The sequence below is a fragment of the Rhineura floridana genome, chromosome 6 (genome assembly GCF_030035675.1).
Source record: "Rhineura floridana isolate rRhiFlo1 chromosome 6, rRhiFlo1.hap2, whole genome shotgun sequence".
NCBI lineage: Eukaryota > Metazoa > Chordata > Lepidosauria > Squamata > Rhineuridae > Rhineura > Rhineura floridana.
This window is the reverse complement of record NC_084485.1, coordinates 39,340,950-39,368,875: the sequence shown is the minus strand read 5'-3', so window position 1 is coordinate 39,368,875 and position 27,926 is coordinate 39,340,950. Positions and strand designations below refer to the sequence as shown.

At 40.4% G+C, this 27,926-nt stretch overlaps 1 protein-coding gene across 4 annotated transcripts in view; it reads left to right on the top strand.

Moving 5' to 3' along the window:
* Positions 1-27,926, top strand: part of DHX35 (DEAH-box helicase 35) — a 59,201-nt gene that overhangs the window by 20,957 nt on the left and 10,318 nt on the right. For 2 of the 4 annotated variants that reach the window (XM_061631495.1, XM_061631497.1), the window contains 11 exons: positions 1,281-1,439; positions 2,073-2,283; positions 10,732-10,856; positions 14,109-14,163; positions 16,395-16,490; positions 21,966-22,060; positions 22,906-22,983; positions 24,090-24,219; positions 25,508-25,589; positions 26,712-26,783; positions 27,641-27,779. In XM_061631495.1, the coding sequence (XP_061487479.1) occupies positions 1,281-1,439; positions 2,073-2,283; positions 10,732-10,856; positions 14,109-14,163; positions 16,395-16,490; positions 21,966-22,060; positions 22,906-22,983; positions 24,090-24,219; positions 25,508-25,589; positions 26,712-26,783; positions 27,641-27,779 (1,242 nt within the window). The remainder of the gene's footprint in view (positions 1-1,280; positions 1,440-2,072; positions 2,284-10,731; positions 10,857-14,108; positions 14,164-16,394; positions 16,491-21,965; positions 22,061-22,905; positions 22,984-24,089; positions 24,220-25,507; positions 25,590-26,711; positions 26,784-27,640; positions 27,780-27,926) is intronic. The other 2 variants (XM_061631496.1, XM_061631498.1) reach the window with 1 other exon arrangement.

Below are 27,926 nucleotides of genomic sequence, written 5' to 3'. Positions count from 1 at the left end.
CACCAGCATTATGCTTACTACTCTGCAAACTGCCTATTGTGGTACCGTGTGTGTTTCTGTCTGTAGTACAGAATGGCACAATTGTAGCACGGAGTACAGTGTAGGTTGTGGTGGCTGGAGATGTATCAGAACACACTTGGCCACAAGATTTACATCAGTGCAGAAATGTCCTTGGGAAGAAAAACGAGAGCATAAGTGTGATTATTAATACTACAGGCTCAATTCACACATGCAGATGGGTGTGCAGGCTCCTTTATATACTTTATATAGTACTATGTTTCCCAACCTGATGCCCACCGAATATTTTATATTACAACTTCCAGCAGCTCCAGGTAGCATGGCCATGCTAGCTGGGGCTGATGGCAATTTTGGTCCAAAACATGTGGAGGGCACCAGGTTGGGGAAGGCTGATATATTTGTAAATTATCCATTTAAACAGTTTCCTGTGTGGTTTCAGCACTTTCTACAGTGTCACAACAGATTTGTTGGTGCTTAAAAGTAGCAGAACCATGTAATGAGCTCCTTTGTATGAATGATTTGAACAAGTGGAGCAGATTCCATGTGCTTAAATTGTACATGGTCTCTGGGCCTTATAGGATAGTAAGGAGCTAGCTAGCTAGTAAGGAGCATTTTATTTCTCGGTTCATGAACATTTTGGAAGGTAGCTCAGTGTTCCGAGTAATTTTGCTCTGTAACTTTTGCTTTTGTGAAGTTCAGTGGATCATGCTTATGTGCTATTGTATTTGTAAGTACTGTTTGCTGTCATGCTCCAGAATATTTGAGGAATCCTTCTCTCTGGGATGGAGAGAAGAGCAGAACATTTCTGCTCCCTGTTGTTCCTAAGGGCCTATTCATATTACTTCTCTTTGAGCAGTAGACTTCATTTGTGATATTCCTGAAGAAAACAAAGCCTTAGTCCTGCCAATAGAAAGAAAAGCAAAAATCACCTTTGCTTCCTCTTTTGCCATCTGTTTGCTGTGTACGAAGCAAACTTAGATGCTGGTCATTGTTATGCAGCCTTCAAAATGAAATGCACAGCAGTATTCTTATTCTGATGTCTCTACTGGAATGGAACCATAACACAGAGTATTGGACAAAGATCACCAGTCTGCCTGAAATCCTGTTTTTAACATCAGTTAGCATCTTTTTAGATAACTTGTGGGAAGAAATTCCAGCAATACACTGTTTAAAAACTTTCCTCTAAATATGCTTCAGTCTCCATGATATGATTTTAAAGTTAAATATATTTTAATCTGTCACTTTCATTGATAATTTTCTAGGAGGAAGTGGAAACAGTTGTTTCTATGCTAATAGAACAGGCTCGGGTCCTTGCTCGTACAGGGATGAAGAAACACCTCCGTGTTCTTCCAATGTATGCTGGATTACCTGCTACTGAGCAGATGAAAGTGTTTGAGAGGGTTTCTCACAATGTTAGAAAGGTAAAGCTGCTTTTGATGTCACAAATGTATGTTAATAGGGCATCGTGCTTGTGAGGTGGTGACAGCAGCCACTATAGACTAATGTTTTTGTAGGATAGCAGCCATTTTGCCCACATTTCATTTGGTAACCCATGCTGTAGAGATCTCCTGGAAGACTTCCCCATGGGATCAACTCCATGTTTCCTACTTGACCTGCTATACCACTCTGGTTCATGGTTGCTCTTTTACTTCCCATAAAACTCTAAATGTAAGACTACAACCCCTATTTTGCAACAATGCCCAACAAAGTTCTTTGCAGTGAATCCTTTACTTTCTTTTAGCTTATTTAATTTGTTGAAGGCTTTGTGCTTTTCTTCTCAACTCCAGGGCACAAATCTGCCCTTATAAAATTCAACAACTCTTGTTTCTTGCAGTCTTTCCCAGATTTTTTAATAGCTCTTTCTTTAGTGAAGCTATATAAGCAAGCCTTAATGCTGCTTGCCTAATGAGTCCTAGAAACCTCTTTTTAAAATTAGAGTCCTGCTATCGTAGTTCATTTCCTAGATCATCCTATTTCTGCTTTTATTTTCTCAAGGTTACTTAGCCGGTAATTGGCAAGCATAATAAATGAACTGTTTTTCTTTATTCTTTCAGGTGATAGTGGCTACCAATATTGCAGAAACATCTATCACAATCAATGGTATTTCATTTGTGATTGACTGTGGCTTTGTGAAACTCCGTGCATATAATCCAAAAACAGCGATTGAATGTCTTGTGGTTGTCCCAATATCAAAGGCCTCGGCAAATCAAAGAGCAGGCCGTGCAGGCCGGAACCGCTCCGGAAAATGTTACAGACTTTACACAGGTGAAATGTGTGTAGCGACAGAGGTTTTGTTCTTTCGTTGGTGGCTCTGGTGTGCTGCACTTAAAAATCTTGTCTATGTCTCAAATGCTATTAAAAGTTATAATCCACAATACAATTTGTATAATACATTTAAATAAACTTGTGTAGCTGTGTGATATTTGACTGGCAGGGCATCCTTGATGGCCAGGGACCTTTTGGTTTTGCAACAGGAGAGAATGTAAGGGAGTTCTGCTGTTTGTAAATATTTAGGATTTTACTGATTCCTTTTTTATCAGGTGCTGGTGCCACCTGTTTGTATTTATATTTATTCTAGGCTAGATTTCAGCAGTTATTGTTCAGCTTGGATAGTTTACATCAGTACAGATGGGTTAAACCCTTATACTACAGCTTTGCTGCATAGTCTGCCATTTTGATTTCATGGCTGAAAATATTGTTGGGGGATATACTTTTTTCCAGTCATTTTCACTACCATTGCCCCCCCCCCTTCTGTTGCTGCTTTACCACCAGTTCCTCATTGTAGTTACTGCTGCTTTCTCCTTCCCGGGCAGGTCAAACGATTGACCACAACTAATTAATTGGAGATTGCATACCAAATGAGATCTCATGGTGCTATGTAGCTAACTAGATTCCACTATGTGACATTGTCTTGGATCCAAATAACTGTGTGTTGAATTAGTTTTGCGCAATGGGACTTTCCCATTTCCTCTTCTTGCTGCAGCCCATCATGCCCCTGGAAACCTTGCAGAAGATAACTTTCCCATCTCTCCTCTTCAGGATGATTCCCTGACTCTCCAGACTGAGAAGCTTTTAGAATTTTAGAAGTGTGGCGAGAGCAACTCCTTTTCGTTCTCGTTGTGTACTTGAGGGGAGATAGAGAGAGGGTCCTTCAGCTGTTTAGGCTTACCTATCTTTATCTGTGTTGTTCTCTACCTGTGTTCCTTCCGTGTAAACTGATACTCTCAGGGAAGCTGACCTCACTTCTGACCCTTCTTCCTGTTACTCTTCTCCAATTGTCTGAGGAGAGAAGACATTTTGTCTTTGCCTTCATGCTTTGGGAGAGAGAGAACAATGTCCAAGCCTGCCCATTGCACCACTAACTTAAACTTAAACTTCCTAGTGAAGTTTAGACTTATGGCTCTGATCCTTCCCTGCAGGGGTGGGGGACAGATTAAGATGGTCCCCCCCCAGAGACTAATGGAATCCACTGGATTCCTGATTGCCCTGGGGGAGTCCCAGTAGATAGAGCAGGTACCCTGTTGAAGCCCTTGTCATGCTGTGGAACAGTGAGGCGCGTTGGGCTCTTGACACGGTTGCTCCCGAGTGCCTTCTCTGGCATTGTGGAGCCCGGTTTGCATCTTGGTACACCAGTGAGCTAAGGGCAATGAAACAGCCTGGAAGACAGCTTGAGCACAAGTGGTGAAAGACATTCTGTGAGGCTGATCGGGCATGAGTAAAACATCATAACCGTGCCAACTGTGTGGCCGTGAGGGTGGTGAAGAAGCCCTCTTCTCTGCCACCATTGCATCCTCAAGTAGCCAACCTGTGGAGCTCTTCCATATCGTCAGGGGTCTGTTGACATCAACTCCAGGAAATGGAGTTGTAGACCCTTCGGAGACCCACTGTGAATTTTTTGCAAGGCACTTTGTGGGTAAAGTTGCTTGCCTCCGTAGCAGTCTTAAGAACATAAGAACATAAGAAGAGCCTGCTGGATCAGGCCAGTGGCCCATCTAGTCCAGCATCCTGTTCTCACAGTGGCCAACCAGGTGCCTGGGGGAAGCCCGCAAGCAGGACCCGAGTGCAAGAACACTCTCCCCTCCTGAGGCTTCCGGCAACTGGTTTTCAGAAGCATGCTGCCTCTGACTAGGGTGGCAGAGCACAGCCATCATGGCTAGTAGCCATTGATAGCCCTGTCCTCCATGAATTTGTCTAATCTTCTTTTAAAGCCATCCAAGCTGGTGGCCATTACTGCATCTTGTGGGAGCAAATTCCATAGTTTAACTATGCGCTGAGTAAAGAAGTACTTCCTTTTGTCTGTCCTGAATCTTCCAACATTCAGCTTCTTTGAATGTCCACGAGTTCTAGTATTATGAGAGAGGGAGAAGAACTTTTCTCTATCCACTTTCTCAATGCCATGCATAATTTTATACACTTCTATCATGTGTCCTCGGACCTGCCTTTTCTCTAAACTAAAAAGCCCCAAATGCTGCAACCTTTCCTCGTAAGGGAGTCGCTCCATCCCCTTGATCCATTCTGGTTGCCCTCTTCTGAACCTTTTCCAACTCTATAATATCCTTTTTGAGATGAGGCGACCAGAACTGTACACAGTATTCCAAATGCGGCCGCACCATAGATTTATACAACGGCATGATGATATCGGCTGTTTTATTTTCAATACCTTTCCTAATTATCGCTAGCATGGAATTTGCCTTTTTCACAGCTGCCGCACACTGGGTCGACATTTTCATCGTGCTGTCCACTACAACCCCGAGGTCTCTCTCCTGGTCGGTCACCGCCAGTTCAGACCCCATGAGCGTATATGTGAAATTCAGATTTTTTGCTCCAATATGCATAATTTTACACTTGTTTATATTGAATTGCATTTGCCATTTTTCCACCCATTCACTCAGTTTGGAGAGGTCTTTTTGGAGCTCTTCGCAATCCCTTTTTGTTTTAACAACCCTGAACAATTTAGTGTCGTCAGCAAACTTGGCCACTTCACTGCTCACTCCTAATTCCAGGTCATTAATGAACAAGTTGAAAAGTACAGGTCCCAATACCGATCCTTGAGGGACTCCACTTTCTACAGCCCTCCATTGGGAGAACTGTCTGTTTATTCCTACTCTCTGCTTTCTGCTTCTTAACCAATTCCTTATCCACAAGAGGACCTCTCCTCTTATTCCATGACTGCTAAGCTTCCTCAGAAGTCTTTGGTGAGGTCCCTTGTCAAACGCTTTTTGAAAGTCTAAGTACACTCACTTCCGGGAAGGGTGACTTAGCCTGTGCCTGCTTTTGAGACGGGCTCCTGCCTCAAAAGAAGCTTATTCAGATATATCAGTCAGATTTTTTCTTTTTTTGACTGATTAAACTTCTCCCGGGTAGGGAGAAACGAAGAGATTAACCTCAAAGCCTATTTTTGTTGGGACGACCAGATCTCATTAATTTATGGGACGAGGTCCAGCCGACGAAGGTGGGACGGATTTTTAACAACAAGCTCTATCTGGAAAAGCGAACGTTCATCTTATCTTCTAAGAGAGAACGCACTAACAGGCAAGCACCCTTCTTTCTATATTTTTCTTTTACTTGACTTAAATTGTTGCTGTTTAAAAGAGATTTGCCAGATTGATCGGTTTTTGACATCTCACTGGGGAGCCATAACTTCTCTCTGCTACTCACTAATTAATAGCTTATCTCTGTTTTTGTTGCAAAAAGCTGTCCTGGATTTGCATTCTAAAGATATACACAGAAGAGGGATTTCTATTCCAGATTTTTATTTTGAAGAATATTATATTGTCTGAGACTACTCTCTTTTTGGTCTATTTTATTTTGACGAATCTGTTTTCTGACGACCGCCATTAATTGTTTCGATCCTGGGAACTGCATTTTGTTTACTTAAGCATGGAGAGATAAGGCTGTCTGCTCTGTTTATACTGTGATGTCACCAAGTTTGGAGAATTAACCCAATTGTTGCTGAAATAAGAAGTGGTTTTCCTATATTTTTCTTTTAAAATGGCAATTAAGAAAGTGGCTGAGAAGCTGGAAATAACTATGTTTCAGAAAATAATGGATGAGATTGAGATAACGAAACAAAACCTGCGACAGGGTTGTAAGGAGCTGAAAATTGAATTGAGTAAAATGAAGCAGGAGATTAAAGATATAGGGGTCCCTGTGAGAGAGGTGACCCTGGAAGGGGTCCCTGTGAGAGAGGAGACCCCGGAGATTGGAACAAACGTGGAACAGGAAAAAGATTTGGAGTCTATGGACTTTAGAAATAAAATTTATTGTTTGGAGACACAGGAGATTAAAGACATAGGGGTCCTTGTGAGAGAGGAGACCCTGGAGACTGGAACAGGGGTCCCTGTGAGAGAGGAGACCCTGGAGACTGGAACAGGGGTCCCTGTGAGAGAGGAGATCCCGGAGATTGGAACAAACGTGGAACAGGAACAAGATTTGGAGTCTATGGACTTTAGAAATAAAATCTATTGTTTGGAACTCAATGTTATCTCTGAAGAAATTAATGAAGATTCTAGAGATAAAGTTATCAATGGCATGGATAATCTTCTGGACTGGAATGATGTGATGGAGCCCAATATAGAGAAAATCTATGGAATTAACTGCAGCCATGTGACAATGGAAAAACTTTCAAGAGATGACCCAGTGTATTTTGAAAAAAAGAACAGAGATATGATTTTACAGCAGTATTTCAGCAACCTATTCAGAATGGATGGCAAGAAAATATTTGGGATAGAGGTAATTCCCATCAGACTCTTACTATATGACTATGGCTTTGACAGCAAGATTATTATGGAATACTGATAATGGAAGATTGGATACTGAAATTACTGGACTTAACAAGACTACTGAAGATGGAAGATGGAAAATGGAACTAATAGGGATAATAGAACAATGGCTACTGAAATTACTGAACCTAACAGATTCTGATGTGATGGATTAATTGAAATGTTTATTTTGACTATGGTTATGACAACAAGATTATCATAATTAGTAATGAGATGGATTAATCGATATGCTTATCTGGAAAAAAAAATTGATAGATATATTTCTTAAAGAATTGAAACCTCTCTTTGACTTTTTGTGGAAAGAATAAAGTAATGTTTATGAGATTTGATGATTAAGTAAGATAACTACTGGAGGAAAGTGATTTTATAATATGACTTAAGAGACAGGATTGTTATATATTATAGACTTATAACTGATTTGATCTTTGACAAATGGGAAGTCAATATTTTACTCTTTATTTTTTATTTTTGTTTTTTTTTTCTTTTTTTCTTTTTGTTTAACTATTTTTGATTTTGTTTTTTGTCTTTGAATGTTTTATGATTTTGTCTTGTATGTTTTATGAAAATCTGAATAAAAATTATTGAAAAAAAAAAAAGAAAGTCTAAGTACACTATGTCCACTGGATCACCTCTATCTATATGCTTGTTGACACTCTCAAAGAATTCTAATAGGTTACTGAGACAGGACTTTCCCTTGCAGAAGCCATGCTGGCTCTGCTTCAGCAAGGCTTGTTCTTCTATGTGCTTAGTGATTTGTCAGTTTTTATATTGTCCATTAAGCCTAGAACTTCCTCTCTCGTTACCACTATTTGTCTTAGTTCCTCAGAATCCCTTCCTGCAAATGTTAGTTCAGGTTCAGGGATCTGCCCTATATCTTCCACTGTGAAGACAGATGCAAAGAATTCATTTAGCTTCTCTGCAATCTCCTTATCGTTCTTTAGTACACCTTTGACTCCCTTATCATCCAAGGGTCCAATTGTCTCCCTAGATGGTCTCCTGCTTTGAATGTATTTATAGAATTTTTTGTTGTTGGTTTTTATGTTCTTAGCAATGTGCTCCTCAAATTCTTTTTTAGCATCCCTTATTGTCTTCTTGCATTTCTTTTGCCAGAGTTTGTGTTCTTTTTTATTTTCTTCATTCGGACAAGACTTTTTGCCTCTAAGAGCTTCCTTGACTTTGCTCGTTAGCCATGCTGGCATCTTCTTGGCTCTGGCGGTCCCTTTTCTGATCTGCGGCATGCACTCCAGTTGAGCTTCTAATATAGTGTTTTTAAACAACTTCCAAGCATTTTCGAGTGATGTGACCCTCTGGACTTTGTTTTTCAGCTTTCTTTTTACCAATCCCCTCATTTTTGTGAAGTTTCCTCTTTTGAAGTCAAATGTGACCGTGTTGGATTTTCTTGATGCCCCATCCACATCTACTGTAGTTCCCAATGAGGTGTCCAGTGCAACGTCTGCTGCAACTTCTTGGGAGCGGTTTCAGTTAATGTGGCCTGATGACATAGACAAGGTGCTTGTGATGATGCAGCCAGCAACATGTCCTTTCAACCCTTGCCCTTCTTGGCTTATTAAAGCTTGCCGAGGGGGTTTGACCCAGTGGATCCAGGGTGTGGTCAATGCATGATTGCAGGAGAGAGTGTTTCCAGCTGCCCTGAAAGAGGCGGTGATTCAACCGCTCCTGAAAAATCCCACCATGGACCCATTGGTCTGCAACAATAACTGACCGGTTGCAAATACCCCCTTCTTAGGGAAAGTGATTGAGAGGGTTGTGGCACAGTAATTGCAAGTACTCTTGGATGAAACAGATTATCTTGACTCATTCCAGTCTGGGTTCAGGCCTGGTTATGGGACTGAATCGGCTTTGGTTGCCCTGATGGATGATCTTTATTGGGAGGAGAGGGGGAGTGTGACCCTGTTACTCCTACTTGATCTCTCAGCAGCTTTTGATACCATTGACCATGGTATCCTTCTGGGCCGACTTGGTGAGATGGATATTGGAGGCACTGTTTTACAGTGGTTCCAATCCTTTCTCCAATGTTGTTTTCAGAGAATAATAGCATTGGGTGATTGTCTTTCGGCCCCCTGGCAGTTGTGCTGTGGGGTGCCACAGAGTACCATCTTGTCCCCCATGCTGTTTAACATCTATATAATGCCCTTGGTAGAGGTCATCAGGAGCTTTGAGGCGAGGTGTCAGCAGTACACTGATGATACCCAGCTTTATTTCTCTGTAATATCTTAATCGGGAGAGGCTGTGCAAGACCTGGACCGCTGCCTGGACTCCGTGATGGACTGGACGAGGGCCGGTAAACTGAGTCTGAATCCTAGCAAGACGGAGGCACTGTGGGTTGGTGGTTTCCGAGTTCAGATAATTGGTCAGTTGCCTGCTTTGGATGGGGTTGAACGCCCTCTGAAAGAGCAGGTTCATCGTCTGGAGGTGCTCCTGGATCCATCTTTGTCTCTAGAGGCCCAGGTGACCTCAGTGGCTAGGAGTGCCTTTTACCAGCTTTGGCTGGTAAGACAGCTGCGGCTGTTTCTGGACTGGGATAGCCTGACCACTGTTGTCCATGCACTGGTAACCTTTAGGCTCAATAACTGGTGTGCTCTATGTTGGGCTGCCCTTGAGGTTGGTCCGGAAACTGTAGCTGGTGCAAAATGTGGCAGCAAGACTGCTTACTGGGGCAGGGTATCACCAACATGTCACCCCGCTGCTGAAAGAATTGCACTGGCTACCTATTATCTACCAGGTTCAAGGTTCTAGTTCTAGCGTACAAAGCCCTATACAGCTTGGAACCAGGATACCTGAAATACCATCTTATCCTTTATATACCCAGTCGATCACTGCGCTCTGTAGGTGAGGGGCTTCTGCAGATACCATCTTATGAGGAGGTCCGTTCCGCACAACATAGGAAACGGACCTTTAGTGTGGCGGCACCTACTCTGTGGAATTCTCTCCCCTTAAATATTAGACAGGCGCCATCTCTGTTATCTTTTCAGCACCTATTGAAGACCTTACTCTTTCAACAAACCCTTTAAGTTGAGACCTTATCCCAGTCTGCGTCTGTATTGGAATTGCTTTTTAATAGGTTTTTAAACTTTTTTTTAAACAATATGTTGTTAAACTTTTTTAAAAAAGATGTCTTGAAGGCTTTAAAAAATGTTCTTAAAGATCTTTTGTTTTAATATATTTTAAAGTCTGTTTTTATGATGTTTTAAACTGTTTTTAGTGCTTTTGTTTGCCGCCCTGGGCTCCTGCTGGGAGGAAGGGTGGGATATAAATAAAATAATAAATAAATAAAATAAAATAAATAAATTTAGTTGGAGCTAGAACTAGAGTACTTTCCTGTCTGATATGTATTTCTATAGATAAAGTAGCTTTTCTTTTTTTTATAACGGTTTAAAAGTTTCATTGATTTAAACGCAGGGTAAAAAGCCTGCTTTCTTCAGGTAAATTCACACACACAGGCGCACAGAGCTCAGAACACTGATTCGCTACATATGTACAACACAGAATAGAGAAGGGATGGGGAAAAACGTCTGTTTATAGTTCTCAGGATCCAAGCCACATTCAGTTTGCAGGACTGTTTCACCCAGTGCAAATTAGAACCCTTTCCTCTCTGATTCTACATGCCCATGCTCTGGCATGTTTCAGTGAGCCGCAACTCAAATTTGCATTTTGATTTTTTTTAAAAAAAATCTCCTCCAACTTCTGCAAACTGGTCTTGCATGTGGCACCCTTTGCCCTTGTAGTCTCTCATTAGTTCTCTTGTCTAACACAATTCCTTACTATGCTTATTTGTTAGCAGTTGGAATGTCTTGGGTTTCTGTGTTTGTTGTTTCCTCTTAAGTTCTGGAATGTTACAGTAGGCTTGACTTAAAAGATTGGTAGATAAAACATGGATTTAGAACAGTCCTCTTCTTTGCCCTCTTCCCAGAGGAAGACTTTGAGAAGTTGCCACAGTCCACTATTCCTGAGATGCAGCGCAGTAACCTGGCACCAGTAATCTTGCAGCTCAAGGCTTTAGGAATTGACAACGTGCTTAGATTTCCCTTCCTCTCAGTAAGTATGAGATGCTTGTTTAACTTTTCCATGTTGTAGAAGGTCTGCTTTTCTGTTGTGTTCACATGAACCATCTCCATATCATTCTGTTACATGTTGCCAGGTGCTTATGTTCCCTCTTGTTTCTGTATGCTTCGTGGCATTCTAAATCCCTGTGGGTTACAAGGAGAGAAGTTGAGAGTCGGTTGTATCCGATGTAGTGCTAAGTAACTTGTTCAGTTAGCGCAAGGATTTACAATTGTGCAACTGAAGTTTTCCTTCTCTCCTCTCCGTACATGTCCTGCATCCTCCCTTCATTTTCTGCAGAGGTTGAGAGAACCGTCAGAACAGATTTAGGGGAGCACGCAGGGAGGAGAAAGTTCCGTTCTGTAAACATGAATTGTTGTGCTGACAGAATGAGTTAGTTAAATCCTGCCTTGTGTGTGTGTCTTGCATGTTCTCTTAACATTACTAGTAGGTACTCGGCAGACCATCATAGATCAGTGTCTCATTGTCTAGTAGCTACTGCTTTGACAATGTGAAATAAGATGGGCTGGACCTATCACTAAGGTCTGCCCAACTGATTTTGACAGCCCTGGGTATTTAAAGAAAGCACATAATTTTTTTCCCTTAGGAACTTCTCTAGAAGAAATAAAGCATCCATTTTCATAAGGCTTTAAAAACTTGTATTCAAGGGATTGTATCCAATGCTGCTGTTCCACTTGCAAAACAGCCTTTCGCTTGCACAATGTAATTTTCCCTCTCCTTTTACCTGAAGCCCCCTGTGCATCCTCAAAATCTGCTCCAGAAGATTGGGGGGCCCTCTGGAGCAGATTTTGTGGGTGCACAAGGAGAGGAAGGGGAAGTCTGGTTGTGCAAGCAGAAGTGTTTGTTCAGTATTTGATACACCCCAAGATCCAGAAAATCTATATATGTTTCTTTAAATATAATTCCTCTGTTTCATTGCCGTGGGTTTTGTTGATAATAGACTGTTTTGGGTTTTTTAAATTGTAAACTACTTTGGGAGGTTGTATATCTGAAAAAATTGTGTATAAAGATATAGATCTATTAAATAGGCTTCACAGTTTCTTTCCAGTTTTATCTTGTGATTAAACATTATTTGCTCAACTTTCTTATTCCAGTAGCTCAGAAATATTCATCATAATTTATTTCCAACAGTCTGAATTAGAAGCTCCTTACACCTCACTTATTTTATTTCTTAATTGCTTCAAGCCCTCCATTTTATTCTAGTTTAGTCTATTATTATTATTGTTCCCTTTTCCTTTCTTTTTCTTCTGTTGCTTCTTTTAAAAAAAAATTCCTTCCCCCTTTTTCCCCCTTTCTCTCTTCTTCTTCTCTCTTCCTTTCTTCCTTTATCACAGAAAATGTGATAATGTATTCTGATTAATGGATAGAGTTTAACCGGTTGTGATTAATCATCTTGTTCATTTTTTCTTCCATTTACTTTTGAATTTATTATGTAGATGTAATAGCTTGAGTTATTAGCTAATTCTCTGTTCAATTACTCTTTGTTTTTCTTATCTATTTATATATAGGCACACCTAAAAGGAAAACAAAAAACAAACAAAAACAAATAGCGATGATGAGATAACTGCATACTATTTGAATCGCAAGATGATGTAGTAGTATTTTGAGCTTATATGTATACAAATTTGCTGAATGGGGACATCTATCCTAGTTTCCTGCTGTGCATAAAGTTTTGCTGGTGCTCAGCAGTTTGATTTAGCACTGAAAGGTGTTGTATCAATCTAGTATAGCTGGGTTGTGTGTTGTGTCCTTAGCAGCCAGCATTGGCAGATATTGGCTAGAACTTAATTTTGCTGTGACTCCATCTCATGCAAGTCCAGTATCTCTTTGCTTCCTGGTTCTCTTTATCCTGGCCTTTGATACTAGCCCTTGGCCAAAATGTTTGAGTGCACAATTCTAGATTTTGTGCTGTTCCCTCTGTCATCCTCTTAACACTCTCTAGCTGTCATGAGGAATTTAGTAAGGCATATATATTAAATGTATGCCTACTTGGCCTGTTAGAATTATTTGTTCCACTAGCAGGATTTAGATTTTCTAGTTGTAGATTTCTAGATCTTTGGATTTCTTAGATTTTATATAACTTCCATTATCCAAATAGAAAAGGCCTACCTTAACCTTGAAGTTCTGTGGTTTTATACTTACAATTTGTGCTTCAGTACTTTATACCGTCACAAGACAGTAATGAAATTGTCATATATGTTAATGTTAGCTAGGGGTCACCAACCTCTTTGGGCCAATGGGGACTTCTGGAATGTTGAGAAAATGCAGTGGGTGCCAGTCAAAAAGGCTTGCTGTGGGGACATGGCAAGACAAAAAATGGCTGCCCCATCTAAAAGAGAGGAAAAAGAAACAGGACCACAAAATGGTGCAGTCATGCTCTCCTCATCAGCCGCCCCATCAGTAAGGGAAAAAAGCACCTACCTCAGCCACTGCCACGCTCTCTCAGAGAGAGAACCTCTTTGCACCTCTTCTCTTTTCAGAACAATCCTGGCATCCTATTAACTGTAGACATGTTTAAGGGGGCTTGTTCAATGAGAGGCTGAGCCACTGCAAACAGGAACTGAGCAGGAAGAGTAAACAGTTTTGTTTGTTGGAATTTTTAGGGGATTTTAGAGGTACTGGCAGGCACCTGCATGTGCCATGTTGGTGACCCCTGAGCTAACAGTTTGAGGGCAAGACTCTAGTTTATTGAGATATGTTATCCAGCATGACTACTAGAGAAATCTGACTGCCAAAAGAGAAATCCATAGGACTATGTTCTGGAATACAAGAATATATACTGATCCAAGCTTGTATGGCTTGTCTCACCAAGTTAAACATAGTATGCTAGCCTTGTTTTTACAGTATTTTTAAAGGTTTTTATTATACGGTTTTTATTTCTTGTAAACTGCTTTGATATTTTTTGAAATGAAATAGCAGTCTTGAGTAGATAGCAAACCAGAGGATTGTGAACTTTTAGTGTGCCACCATACATGGCTGTTAAGCAGTGTTCAGCTTCACAGCTCACAAGCTATGCAGGCTTTTACTGCGAAAATTTCTACAAAGTTTTTGACCATGAAATATCTGCAGGCATGAGCAGTCTTGCTGAAGCTCAGTAGATCTGGGCCTGGTCAGTGCCTGGATGAGAGATCACCTGGAACCCCTATCTTTATCCTCTTGAGTGAATTGTCATGTAATAAACATTCCTGTGGTAGGCAGAACAAATTGTGTTTTTTTCCCCACCAGCCTCCACCTGCTCAGTCAATGGTGCAAGCTTTGGAACTACTCTATGCATTAGGAGGTAAGGTTGCTTGTTTGTTTTGTTCTAATTATAGTAAGATGTTCAAATTGTTACCTTTCTGAAATGCTTGTGTAGTGAGGTGTTAACTGGTAGCATTGTTGCATCTGATTTGAGGAGCACACATCAAACCATTAACCAAAGTTGAAATAAACCATTCCTCTCATCCATGTATGTCATTTTTAGATGTTTATGCAGTGATTGTTAAGCAGTAGGCTGAAGACACTGCACTAAAAGATGCCTAAAAATACAAACTTAGACCAGGTGCCAAATAATTGTGCTTAGGTAGCACTTTCTGAGTGTTTCAGATGTGTTACATCCAAAAAAGATTCATTTGTTGTTGTTATGTGCCTTCAAGTCGATTAAGACTTATGGCAACCCTATGAATCAGCGACCTCCAGTAGCATCTGTCATGAACCACCCTGTTCAGATCTTCTAAGTTCAGATCTGTGGCTTCCTTTATGGAGTCAATCCATCTCTTGTTTGGCCTTCCTCTTTTTCTGCTCCCTTCTGTTTTTCCCAGCATTATTGTCTTGTCTAGTGAATCATGTCTTCTCATTATGTGTCCAAAGTATGATAACCTCAGTTTCATCATTTTAGCTTCTAGTGATAGTTCTGGTTTAATTTGTTCTGCCACTCAATTATTTGTCTTTTTCACAATCCACGGTATGCGCAAAGCTCTCCTCCAACACCACATTTCAAATGAGTTGATTTTTCTCTTACCAGCTTTTTCACTGTCCAACTTTCACATCCATGCATAGAGATCGGAAATACCATGGTCTGAATGATCCTGACTTTAGTGTTCAGTGATACATCTTTGCTTTTGAGGACCTTTTCTAGTTCTCTCATAGCTGCCCTCCCCAGTCCTAGCCTTCTGCTAATTTCTTGACTACTTCTTGATTACTGGTTTCTGCTCTTAGTATGGTATTGTCTGCATATCTTAAATTATTGATATTTCTCCCTCCAATTTTCACACCACCTTCATCTTGGTCCAATCCCGCTTTCCATATGAACGCCTGTTCTAACAGCTGTTTTATAGGTTAGCAGCAGGTCAGATGCTGGAACAGCTGTTCGAGTCATGTATCTCTAGAATCATTAGAGTTTGCTTTCCGTGCTCAGATTTTCAGTGGTGGCTTTCACTTTTTGTTCCTATAATAGCAATTGTAACTGATTTACATGAAGACACACGTGCAAGGAAAGCCACTGATGGATTTTCATGGGTACTTCTTAAGAACAGATTTGTGAATAAGCCTTTCTCATCATATACGTCATTGGAGTAACTTAGAATTATAATAAGTAAAGCTGTCCTTCAAGTTGTATGGTTTTCACCAGAATGCTCTCCCTTTCTTATTCTCAGAATCTTCAAAAAACAACAAAGCAATTTACCTGTATGGATTATAACCATATTTTGTTTATATAAAAGAAGGAACTAACCTGCTCTGGTATTCATATGGCTAAGTTTCATAGTGATAGCTGGACAGACTCTTGAGTTATGGTTCCCTAATAGTAGCTTTGCTTAAATGCTCCAGAAGACCTCTTCTTCCTCTGAGGCAATACCTTATGTGATAAAATATAATTTGGGGCTGTTATTAGATATATTTGTAAAGCACATACTGTATAGTTAAACCCTACAGTAAAAGAAGTATGTCTTATAAAAGAAGGGTGACTTATATGTGCACCACAGCATGATCTGAGGAAACAGAAGCTAAGCAGGTTTGGGGCTGGTCAGTGACTGGATGGGAGACCTGGGAATACTGTATATACCACCTTGAGTTCCATGGTGGAAGAAGACTGGGATATAAATGTAGTAAAATAAAAGGTACATCTGCTTTGCCTCACAGATAAAGATATGATTGTAGTAGTGATGTACAGGCTGCTGTTTTTGGCTTGAAGATGAAACCATAATTGGATTACTGTTGGAGTTGGATTTGAGTTTTCCATTTCACTGTAAACAGCAGCTTGTCCATAATGCAATGGAATGCTTTTGTGTTGTAAACTATCTTGTATCTGATTCTCACAGAAGCTCACACTTTCTGTTTATCTTGTGCTTTTAAGTTCAGGGCTCACACAATAATCAGATGCCAGGAACTAGCTACAATTTTAGTTGGCAGAATAGTACACACACCATCACAATCTCTATAATTAATTTGTTTTGAAATAGTTTATAATTCTGTGTTGAGTCATCAGTATTTATTTGCATTCTATATTGCTGCTGTTTTGTTTTTTTCCTGCAGGGCTTGATAAATATTGCCGTCTCACTGAACCACTTGGAATTAGGATAGCTGAGTTTCCTTTGAATCCCATGTTTGCAAAGATGCTCCTAGAGTCAGGTAACGCCAATATCACACTGCTGTAATTCAGATGGTGTATAATTAGTTCAGCTGCTGATCACTTAGTGTAGTTAATTTATTGTAAGTTACCTAGATGACTTTATGTTGTAGGGTGGCATAGAAATGTCATAAACAAATAAATTCTTCACACTTTAGAGGCGAAATTCTCTATTGTGGTTTGTCACCTGAAAGAGACTATTTTCTGTACGCTTTTCCTTAATAAATGCTTGGTGGAAGGGGAGAAAACAGGGCAGGAGAGATTGCACTTTTTTGTGCAAGTCCTTAAGACAACCATCTAACACTCAGTTATGTCCCAACCGTGACAGGTACAATTTACTGTATAGATTTTGACTAAGCCTTCAATGTCTTTATATTCTTCTCCTGTCCATTATAGTCAGGAATGTCAGCAAATAAATAATTGCACCAAGGTTGGCATATAGAGGGTTGTGCATGGTATTCAAGTGTGCATTGGGACTTTTCCCGGGCACACTTCCTATCTCAGCCCATCACATCTACTGAACATCTGCTCCTGAAAGTTAGGGGAAAGGAGTGCAGTCAGAATAGAAAATCAGCCATTTACCTGGCTGGATATTTAAGGGCTGGAGTTCTAGGATAGATTCTTAATGGATGTGGAGCTATCTATCTCTGTGCTCGGAGCCCTCAGAATAGGGCAAACTAGATATCAGAATGTGAACTGAGTCTTTGTCAGCTTTGATACAACAGAGAATATTTATTTATTAAAGCCTTTATAAGCTGCACTTTCATAAAAGTACATCAAGACTGCTTAAACCATACCAGAACATTATAGAATAGTCATGGAAGTACTTGACATAACTGGGTTTTAGGGTGAGTGGAAAGCTTTTAATCTGTTGCCTGACACTGGAGATGCAACAAGACAACTCCAGAGCAGGTGCGTATTGGAGGGGGGACTCTTCCAGCTGAAGACTCATTACATTGTTTGCAGGTAGTCCCCTACAGGTGTCCCTCTGTCTGTCTCTACAGCCAATCAAGCTGCCGTGTGCTTGGTTTTAAAAGCTACGCCATTTCCTCTTGCCTTAGGAGAGACGGGGAGAATCCAGCAATGTCAGCAGTCACTACCGCCAATTAGCAGTCAGTATGAATCTCCTTCTTGTGGGGAGGAGAAAAACAGGAGGAGGGAGAGAGTCAGCAGGCATTAAGAGACATACAGGGAAGAGGAGGGACAGCCAAGCTCAATTTGAGAAGGGTTTTTCATGAGAATCTTACTAAAATGAAGAACTTTCAAACAGTCCTATGTAGACTAATAGCAGCCAAAGTAAAGGTAGGAAAAGAGAGCCACACCTTGGGGGGGGGGAGCATAGGGCTAAGAGTGAGGCAAAGCAGCATTTTCTCTCTGAGAAGAGGGACAAAGGAAAGAAGACTGTAAAATACAAGGTGCATTGCTTGCAAAGCAATTTTTTTCTTCCTTGATGGTGCTTTTTGCAGATTGTGAGAAAGTTGATTTTGGGGAGTGGGGAGACAAAAGGCTAGGAAGAGTGAGGGTATTTTACAGAGATCACTGCACACAAGAGAACACCTCCTCACAGCTAATCTACAAAAAGCAGGTTTCTTCCCATTTTAAAATACAGGCAGCCTTGCTGTTCACCCACTTTCTTAGCCCTTTGCTCTTTCTGTCTTCCTCCACCCTTTGTGAATCTCTCTCTCTCCCCCCCACTTTCTCACAGACATTCTGCAAAAAGCACAGCTGACGAAAAAAGAACCGCTTTACAAGCAATTCCCGTTGTATTTTATAAATAAAATAAATAAATAAAATTTTATTTGTGAGTCGCCTATCTGGCCGAATTAACGGCCACTCTAGGCGACGTACATTAATACAATAAAATACAATATACAATCAATAAAACCATCATTCATCGAAACACCACTCTACCAATTAATAACAACATTAATAACTAACCCTCCCCAGAGATCCCATAGGCTTGTCTGAATAGCCAGGTTTTCAAGGCCCGGCGGAAACCTATTAGGGAGGGGGCATGGCGAAGGTCGAAGGGGGCATACATATAACTTAAGAGCTAAACGTAACATGCAAGATAATAGATTTATTGAAAAATGGTCAGTAGTTCATTATTGGAATGAAAACTTTCAGGATAATCAGTCTTTTTCCCCCTATGCTTTAAAAACTTGCCTCATTTTTATGAGATAAGATGGAAAGCAATGTAATGAATATTATTTGCCTAACAACTGACCTTTGTTTTATGAAAATTACTGCATAAGTAGTTGAACTTGCCTCTAAAACTTTGCCAATAGTTGACTGTTTTAACTTATATTGATTGGATTATATACTTTATTTCTAAAGCTTTGTACTCTTCAATTATCTGAAATAAATAAAAAAGTGAAAAAACTGCCAACACTATAGATCTCTGACCCATTTCAGTAAGAGAAATCCCATTCCTTGCAATTATTCCCTATGTTCAGAAAAAGGTTATCCTGAAGATTCATAAACAAAAAACACCCGTAAAAGAACACTGATTACTTCTCCATCCCAAGGTTTGTTATTTTGGAATAGTCTTGCCATTTTGTATATTTTAGTTGAATATGTTAGATTGACATTAACTAAATCCTACTCAGAGTAGATCCATTGAAATCAATGAACCTGTGTTAGCCATGTCTATTAACTTGAATGGGTCTGCTCTGAGTTGGACTAACATTGAATACCACCCTGTTTTTCTCACATTATTCAGTATGGTTGGATTTAGGCAACCGTGTTGTTCATTTGACAACCTGTTTGTTTGAAGTGATGGATCCCCCAAGTGATGGGCTTTTCATTATATATGGCCATTGGACCAATTGGAGCAAAGGTCACATAGATTATAGCCCATTATTATTACCATGGATTACTCCTGGATAGCTTGTACTGACACACACACACACACATGTACATACACACACACTCCATAATATGAAGTATATAGGCAGTGTTTCTTTCTTCCTTCAGGCTTCCTACCTTTGACCCCTTCTTTGCAAGGAAATGCCACCTCACTTCCACTCACTCTTCTTATCCCTTCTCTCTTTCCTTCTCTCCCTGTGCACCCTGTACGATGGCTGCAGTGTGTCTGTGCAAGGAGAAAGAATTGCTTGTCAAGCAGTGCCTCTTGTATTTTGCAGGTATCATGTGCAAGAAAGAAATCCTCTCAGCTGATGCATAAAACGCAGGGGGAGGAAACTGGGTTTTTTTGCAAATCAGCTGTGAGTGTGAGAGGGACTTCTCTTGCGCGCAGCAATACCTGTGAAATGTAAATGTACTGCCTTCAAGTCGATTCCGACTTACGGTGACCCTATAAATAGGGTTTTCATGAGGCTGAGAGGCAGTGACTGGCCCAAGGTCACCCAGTGAGCCTCATGGCTATGTGGGGATTCGAACCCTGGTCTCCCAGGTCATAGCCCAACACCTTAACCACTACACCACATACCAGCTTCTTTGTCCCCACTCCTCATAGGGAGGGGAGAAAGAACCACTTTGCTAGCTCTATGTTTGGTGTTTTGAGAAGCACTGAGAACACAGCTAGCAAAGCCCCATCAGCGGTGATTTTCAAGCAACTGATTGCCAATAGGCTGTTGTGGTTTGGGGACTGCCTGCAAGGGGTATTCGTAGGTGGGTTGGAGAGTCCACCTATCAATCATTTGACACCATAATCATGTCATGTGGTTGGCACCACCCGTCAAATTTGGCCTGTGAGGCTGATCCTGATGACTGATGAAGGGACCCTGCACTTCTGAATTTGCCATTATGCTACTGCTGCAGAGTAGATGGTATGGGATTGGTGCCAGAATCTTAAACAATACAGGTTTGTAGTTGGATTACCTTTGTGTGGTTGCTAGTAAAGAGCAGTCATCCTGTGTTCCCTATCTTCACTTCGTTGAGACCTGAAAATGTATGTTAAATAAATGTGGTCCATCGAACAGCTGTTCTGGCATCTGACCTGCTGCTAACCTATAAAACAGCTGCTAGAACAGGCATTCATATGGAAAGCGGGATTGGATCAATATGAAGGAGGTGTGAAAATCGGAGGGAGAAATATCAATAATTTAAGATATGCAGACGATACCATACTAAGAGCAGAAACCAGTAATGATTTGAAACGAATGCTGATGAAAGTTAAAGAGGAAAGCACAAAGGCAGGACTACAGCTGAACGTCAAGAAGACTAAAGTAATGACAATAGAAGATTTATGTAACTTTAAAGTTGACAATGAGGACATTGAACTTGTCAAGGATGATCAATACCTTGGCACAGTCATGAACCAAAATGGAGAGGATAGTCAAGAAATCAGAAGAAGGCTAGGACTGGGGCGGGCAGCTATGAGAGAACTAGAAAAGGTCCTCAAATGCAAAGATGTATCACTGAACACTAAAGTCAGGATCATTCAGACCATGGTATTCCCAATCTCTATGTATGGATGTGAAAGTTGGACAGTGAAAAAAGCGGATAAGAGAAAAATAATCTCATTCGAAATGTGGTTTGGAGGAGAGCTTGCAGATACCATGGACTGTGAAAAAGACAAATAATTGGGTGTTAGAACAAATTAAACCAGAACTGTCACTAGAAGCTAAAATGAGGAAACTGAGGTTTTCGTACTTTGGACACATAATGAGAAGAGATGATTCATTAGAAAAGACAATAATGCTGGAAAAAACAGAAGGGAGTAGAAAAAGAGGAAGGCCAAACGAGATGGATTGATTCCATAAAAGAAGCCACAGATCTGAACTTAGAAGATCTGAACAGGGTGGTTTCTAACAGATGCTATTGGAGGTTGCTGATTCACAAGGTCACCATAAATTGAAATTGACTTGAAGGCACATAACAGCAACAAGAACAGGCATTTCGAAATTACATTTAATGGTTCTGTTCTCCAGTACAAAGCCGAAGTAAAAGGGTTGTATCCATTGATTTCTTTAGGCTAACAAAATTGCTTCCACTTGCAGAATGTGAGGTACCCCGTTTTCACCAATCCCCTCATACCAATTGCAGCCTCCTATGCCATATCCCATACAGTTTCAGAGGCTCCCCCAACCTTCAGGAGCAGCGTTTGGGTGGCATGGAGACTCACTTGAGTACAAGGGATCAGTGAAGATCTGCCTTAGAGAAGCACTTTCACTAGCACAGAGGCACCATTAGATACAACCCTTTGTGTTTTCTGTCACATAGTTCTATAGGAAATAGCGTTTCCTGGTTGAAGGAAAATGAGTAATAGTGCAATCCTATACATGTCTTCTCAGAACTAAGCACTATTGAGTTACTGTCAAGTAGGTTTGCATAGTATTGTGACCTGAATTTCTTGCAGCAAAGTTTAAACATTCTTCAACGTTGTCATCAATTGCTATAGTTATTTTTAACCAGGCAAGTGTGAGGAGCGAACTATTTTCTTTATAGTGTTATGTGTTGTCAGTGTGAAAGTAAAGTTCCTTTCCTTCCTTCACTCTCCAATCATTTTGCAGGGAATTTTGGTTGCTCCCAGGAGATTCTGAGCATAGCAGCCATGATGCAGATCCAGAATATCTTTATGATTCCTTCAAACCAAAAGACACAAGCTGTAAGTGCCATTTCTAAACTCACAGATAATCCTTTGAAGCTCCTCAAGCTCTACTAGATTGGTGCCCAATCAGTGGACATCGCTACCCAGGAAATCTGTCTGCCTTCCTTCCACAACTGAAAACCTTTTTGTTCTGGTAGTTTTGTTGCCTGGCAGAACTTGGTTATCATCATTTCTGGCTCTTTCTGTTCCATTGTTTTTTATGGTGCTTCCTCCTTTGAATTTCTAATTGTGTCTGTTAATTAACCTTTGGTGCTGTTAACCACCTTGGGCATTTTGCAAGAAATGGAAAGGTGAAGTGTGTGTTTGTTTGTGTATGATTTCAAATAAGCTGCTTGCTTTTAGGCCGGGGCGGAAGAAAGGGAGTATTCACTTCAACTTTTCTGAGAGGTTATTGGGTTGGAAAATGAGATATTTAGTGGCCAAATAGATTGTTCCACTGAAGTTAGATAAAACATACCATTTATGTCAAAGTTGGAACTGTTGCTGCAATACATTTATTTGTATATATCTTTGGTGACAGGTGCTGAGCATGCAAATCTTACCGCACGTTTGACTTCCCCCCCCCCCAGATTTATTTGAACTGCAGTGTAGTTTTAAATGTTGGGGTATGTTTACTATTTCCCTTAAAAATGTTTAAACAGAATAAAGTTATACAAGAAAGAATTGTAACTACTGATTTTGGAAAGGAATAAAGTGATGTTTGATTCACTAAAATGGCAAAGATGGGAGACTGTTCACATACTTCTTACAGTAGTGGAGTCCTATTGATATTGGTGGGGGTGGTCCCTGTATAAAGGGTATCTATGGACTCTTTTAACAAAAAAAATGTTTCTCCTTTTCAGATCAGAGAACACAGAAAATTTGCTGTGGAGGAAGGTGACCATCTCACTATGCTTAATGTCTATGAAGCCTTTATAAAAGTAAGCAAAAGCTAAAGATCAAAGGAGGTATAAGATGCTTGTATTTTACCTGTCTTGAATCCAGTTGATATGGATGTTAGAAGACTGGAAACATCCAATATAGTAATTCACAGGAAAGCCAACCAAAGCCAATTCTGGTTTTAATGTAGGCAAGGAGTTGTACAGAACCCTGAAGCTCCGCTGAGGTCATTGAAAACCCCGCTCAGCCCTTTTGTGACTTCAGAGATTCAAGATCATGTCATGTGTTTTATGTCAATATATTTTGAAGCTCATCTCTTTTGCCATAAAGACCAGGAACTCATGTATATGTTGTAATATTTGAAATGAGTGCTGAGATTCTCAAGCTACACACACCCCATGACCTCTGCTAACCCATGATCTTGTAGATTATTTGCTTGTTGTTATGTTTGCTTACATTTGGAGTGTGTGCATTTAAAAAAATTAATTCTTTGACTGCAGAATTCAGATGGCTTGTCAACTAAAATTTAGATTCACAAGAAATGTGATAGCAGCAAACTTAATTCCTCACATTATTCGAAGCCAGGGTCATCCAATGAAGCTGAATATTGGAAGATTCAAGGGAGACAAAAGGACAGACTTCACATAGAACATAGTTAAACTGTTGAATTTGCTGTCACAAGGTGTAGTAAGGGCCACTAAATTAGACGTCTTTAAAGGAGGCTAAGTCTATCAGTGGCTACCAGCCATGAGGCTGTGTACTACCTCCAGTATCAAAGGTAACTTCCCTCTGAATACCAGTTGCTGGGAATTGCAAGTAGGAATAATGCTCTTAGCTCATGTCCTGTTTCGGGGCTTCCCATAGGCATATTGTTGGCCACTGAGAACAGGATTCAGCAGGGCTCTTCTTGTGTTCATGAGATTTTCCCAAGGGTTAACTGATGGGTTTGAACTGGTTGGGTACCAGAGCCTCCTTTGCAGTTTCCAGCCTTAGTAATTTCATGTTCTTGCCAGAAGGGTTATCAGATTTTAGACTGAGTTTGTCATTCTGTAAGCTGATTTTTTTGTTGGTTTGTGCACCACCACTTCCATAATATTAGGAAAACAAACCTGGTCAGATCTGTTTAGCTGTTCCTTTCTCTCTGTAGCACAACAAGAGTTCTCAGTGGTGTCAGGATCACTTTCTCAATTACAAAGGCCTTGTGAGAGCCACAACTGTGAGAGAGCAACTGAAAAAACTTCTTGTCAAGTTCAAAGTACCAAAAAAGTCCAGTGAAGGTATGACCAAGAGAAGAGTTCTTAGCATTTTTTTAATCTACTGACTGTTCTCTGTTTAATACAAATAGTAGAATTTGTTTTAAAGTGCTTTTAGTGCTTTTGTTTGCTGCTCTGGGCTCCTACTGGGAGAAAGGGTGGGATATAAATCAAATAAATAAATTAACTGTTTCTTTCCATTGGGTGTTAGTTCTCTGGTGGCTGTCTGCTGATGGAAGAGAATCTGTTAGTAGAATGAGGAGGAAGTCAATTTTTGGTGATTCCCCATCTTCACCCCTCCCCTGGCCCACTCTAAATCTGATTGAGACAGTTGGGGACCCTCCAGAGCAGCCTTAGCAGGATGTTGGGGGCTGTAGAGGGGTGGGTCACCAAAATGTCTCCCTCCTCCTTTTGCTGACAGATGCCCTTCCATCAGCAGACATCCATCACTGGTTACTGCCCTCACCGTTTATGATCTCTTAATATCCATTCATTTTCAGTTGTTTCAGTAATGTATAGTATATTTTACCAGTGTAAAAGATGATGAACGTTTTCTACAGTTTTATGTATATGGTACCTCTTACTCCCTTTTACAGTCCTCTTAATCTTATTGCCACAAGCTAGAAATTTTATTTTAAACCCATGGGTTCTGGAAACCTCAAGTATATTGGCATCCCTTTTAGCACCTGAGATTTCTCTCTTTCCTGCAAATTCTATTTATATTTGACTAGATTACATCTTGCATGGGGAAAAACCAAATGACACTGTGGTGTCTTGTGAAAATGTAAGACACCTAACCAGAAAAATTGCTTTTGTACCATAACCAAGAAGGTGCTTATTAAAGAAAGCATAATAATCAGAAGCGTGCTGAGCATGAATTTTCTTTAGTTCCAGGTGCACATGGTTGGAAACTTAAACTTAAAGGAAACATATGTAACCACACGTAAATGATTGTTCAGCTGTATACCCCACCCTTTAATTAGGTTATCAGGGTAGCTTACAAAAAAAACACCAGTCCAAGGTACAGTACGGTACAATACAATGATACATTGTGACAACTGATAAATTTTTAATTTCCTCTAAAATTGCACTGTCTCCTAGTGGTGGTTGACTAAGCAGTTAATTCGCTGTTAACTTGAGCATTTATCTGTCAGAGCTTTTCCCAACCTGGTGCCCATAACCCCTGACCATTGGCCATGCTGGCTGAGGCTGATAAGAGTTGTAGTCCAAAACATTTGGAGTACACCAAGTTGGGGAAGGATGGTCTGTCTAATGAGTTTTGTGGATTGACTGGTCCACTTGTTCCTTTTAGGTGATCCAGACCCTGTGCTAAGGTGTATAGTTTCTGGATTCTTTGCTAACGCAGCCAGATTTCATTCTACTGGAGCATACAGGTAAATATAAGGTTTGTCATGATAAGCATCCCAAAATCAACAAAAACAATCTCCTGACTTTACTAGCGGTAATCACTGTAGCTGAAGGGTAAGGGAAGCAGTGAGAGCTTTGATAGTGCAGCAGGCTAGGACAGAATGAAAAGGAACAGTGTGGGACTATATGGGTCAGAATTGTCTTTAAATCCTTGACAAAGGGATTATAGGAAAGCCAGTAGCAGTAAAAATAGCGATTTGACTACAGATCCTAGTCAGTATCATCAGTTGGTAACATGTCAGAGTATATATTTTCAGTTGAAACAAATTGCCATTGTCCCTCGTAGCTAAGTTGAGCTTCAGCAGCTAGATTGAAGAGAGTCTGTAAAGTACGTGAAGCAGTCCACCAAGATTTTAAGGGAACATCTGAATTAATACAGCCACAAGAGTGGCTGTTTACTATAGCCAGCATGGACTTTTCACATTCCGCAGTGTTAAATTGAAAATATCCCCCCATACCATTTTGATGCTTCTCATAAACTCATTTCAGAAACAAAACCTTACAAAACTTATAGTCTTGAACTCAGAAACACTTATTTGGGCTGACTGCAGGTGTTGCCACCACTCACCATATGCTCAGAGGCATGTGTTACCAAATTCTTCCAAGCTACATAGGAAGTGGATTGGACTGTGAAAGACCAACCCAAATTGTGTTTGTGTTTTTAAAAATGTGTAGGGCAGTACAACATCTCAGAGAGGAGGTCAGGTCTCCTGCTCCTCTGGTGCATCCACTGTAGCTGCCCAATTTCCCTGTTTTTTAAAGTTTGATAGAAATATCTGTTGACTATAGGAACGTTCTTAAACTGCAAAGGTTTTTTGCCTATTAGTGAGTAATCTTTAAGGTGAATAAGAGGGAAAGGAATGTATTTCAAGGCACAAATGAAAACTAGGAAATCTTCCAACTCAATTTTCAGTAGCCAGTTATGCCTTTGAAAATTTTGCTTGTCTATGACATCCTGATCAGGCTCATAATTGAGAAATTGTGTCTTTTTAGGCACAGACATTTATTGGTCCCATTGTTGCCTTGGTTTGGCACATCATGCAGTAATAATAAGTATTGTAAGTCTGAAATAATGCTGTTCTTTCAAGGACTATTCGTGATGATCATGAACTTCATATCCACCCCACCTCGGTGCTGTATGCAGAGAAACCTCCACGTTGGTATGTTGAAAGAGTTTTCATTAGTGTGCTAGTTGAGTTTGACACTGTATATTGTTGAGAGTCGTGTCTTTCACAAAACATAGTACCTCTGGAACACTGTGGCTTGAGAATGCACACTGTACTCTTCATTCCACACTACTGCTGCATAAAAAAGTAATAAAGGTAGATGGAGCACTACAAAACGCTGTAGAAGTTTTTGCATGACTGGCAGGCTAGATAGCTTTCTCCCATAAACGCCAGAATCAAGAAGCTTGTGATCTAAGGATCTCTTTGATGTACCATTTGTTTCCATGGGAGTGGGGAGGTTTGGAATGTTAGTTTTGGAGGTGTTCATGTGAAATTTAGCATCTCGCCCAGTTTTGAAGGTTGATCCAATAAGCACTAACTAGTAGTGCTGTCTTTGTGTTTACATCGTGGTCTTAGTAGTCATTTGGTGACTACTTTGTGAATGAAATCCTAAACTAGCTAGCAACCCAAGTCACTGGTCATGTCACAAGGACATGTCAGAAGCAGTATTCTATTCAGTACTAGTTGCTGTAAAACACAGGAGGGGAGAGTTCTGTTATGCTCAGGTCCTGTTTGTGGGCTTTCCTTAGGCATCTTGTCGACCACTGTGAGAGTATGGGCCACTGGCCTGATCCAGCAGGCCCTTTTTATTTTCTGAAGGAAGTGATGGGCTGTATAGAGTGGTTTTCTACACAGGGCATACCTGTGGGAAAATGCATACATCCTCTCTGGCATATAGATAACTGATTTTGGAATTTAGTGTCTACATCATGCAGCCTTTCGTGTGAAATAATAAATGGGAAGATATCCAAATACTCGTAGCAAAATAGGCTTTTCTTGCTATTTTTTAGGGTAGTCTACAATGAAGTCATACAGACCTCAAAGTATTACATGCGAGATGTTACAGCTATTGAATCTGCTTGGCTATTGGAACTGGCCCCTCACTTTTACCAGCAAGGAACGGTACGGGCACGGCATAAACTCCAAACGGTACCATTGCCGTATTGGCAGCTCTTGTTATTCTATGTTTCTTCCTGTGCTTGCTAAATGTGTATTGTGTTAAGATAATTTACATACATTTTGTTAAGTTAATATGTGTACTTAATGTAGATTATTGGATCCACAATAGACTTAAAG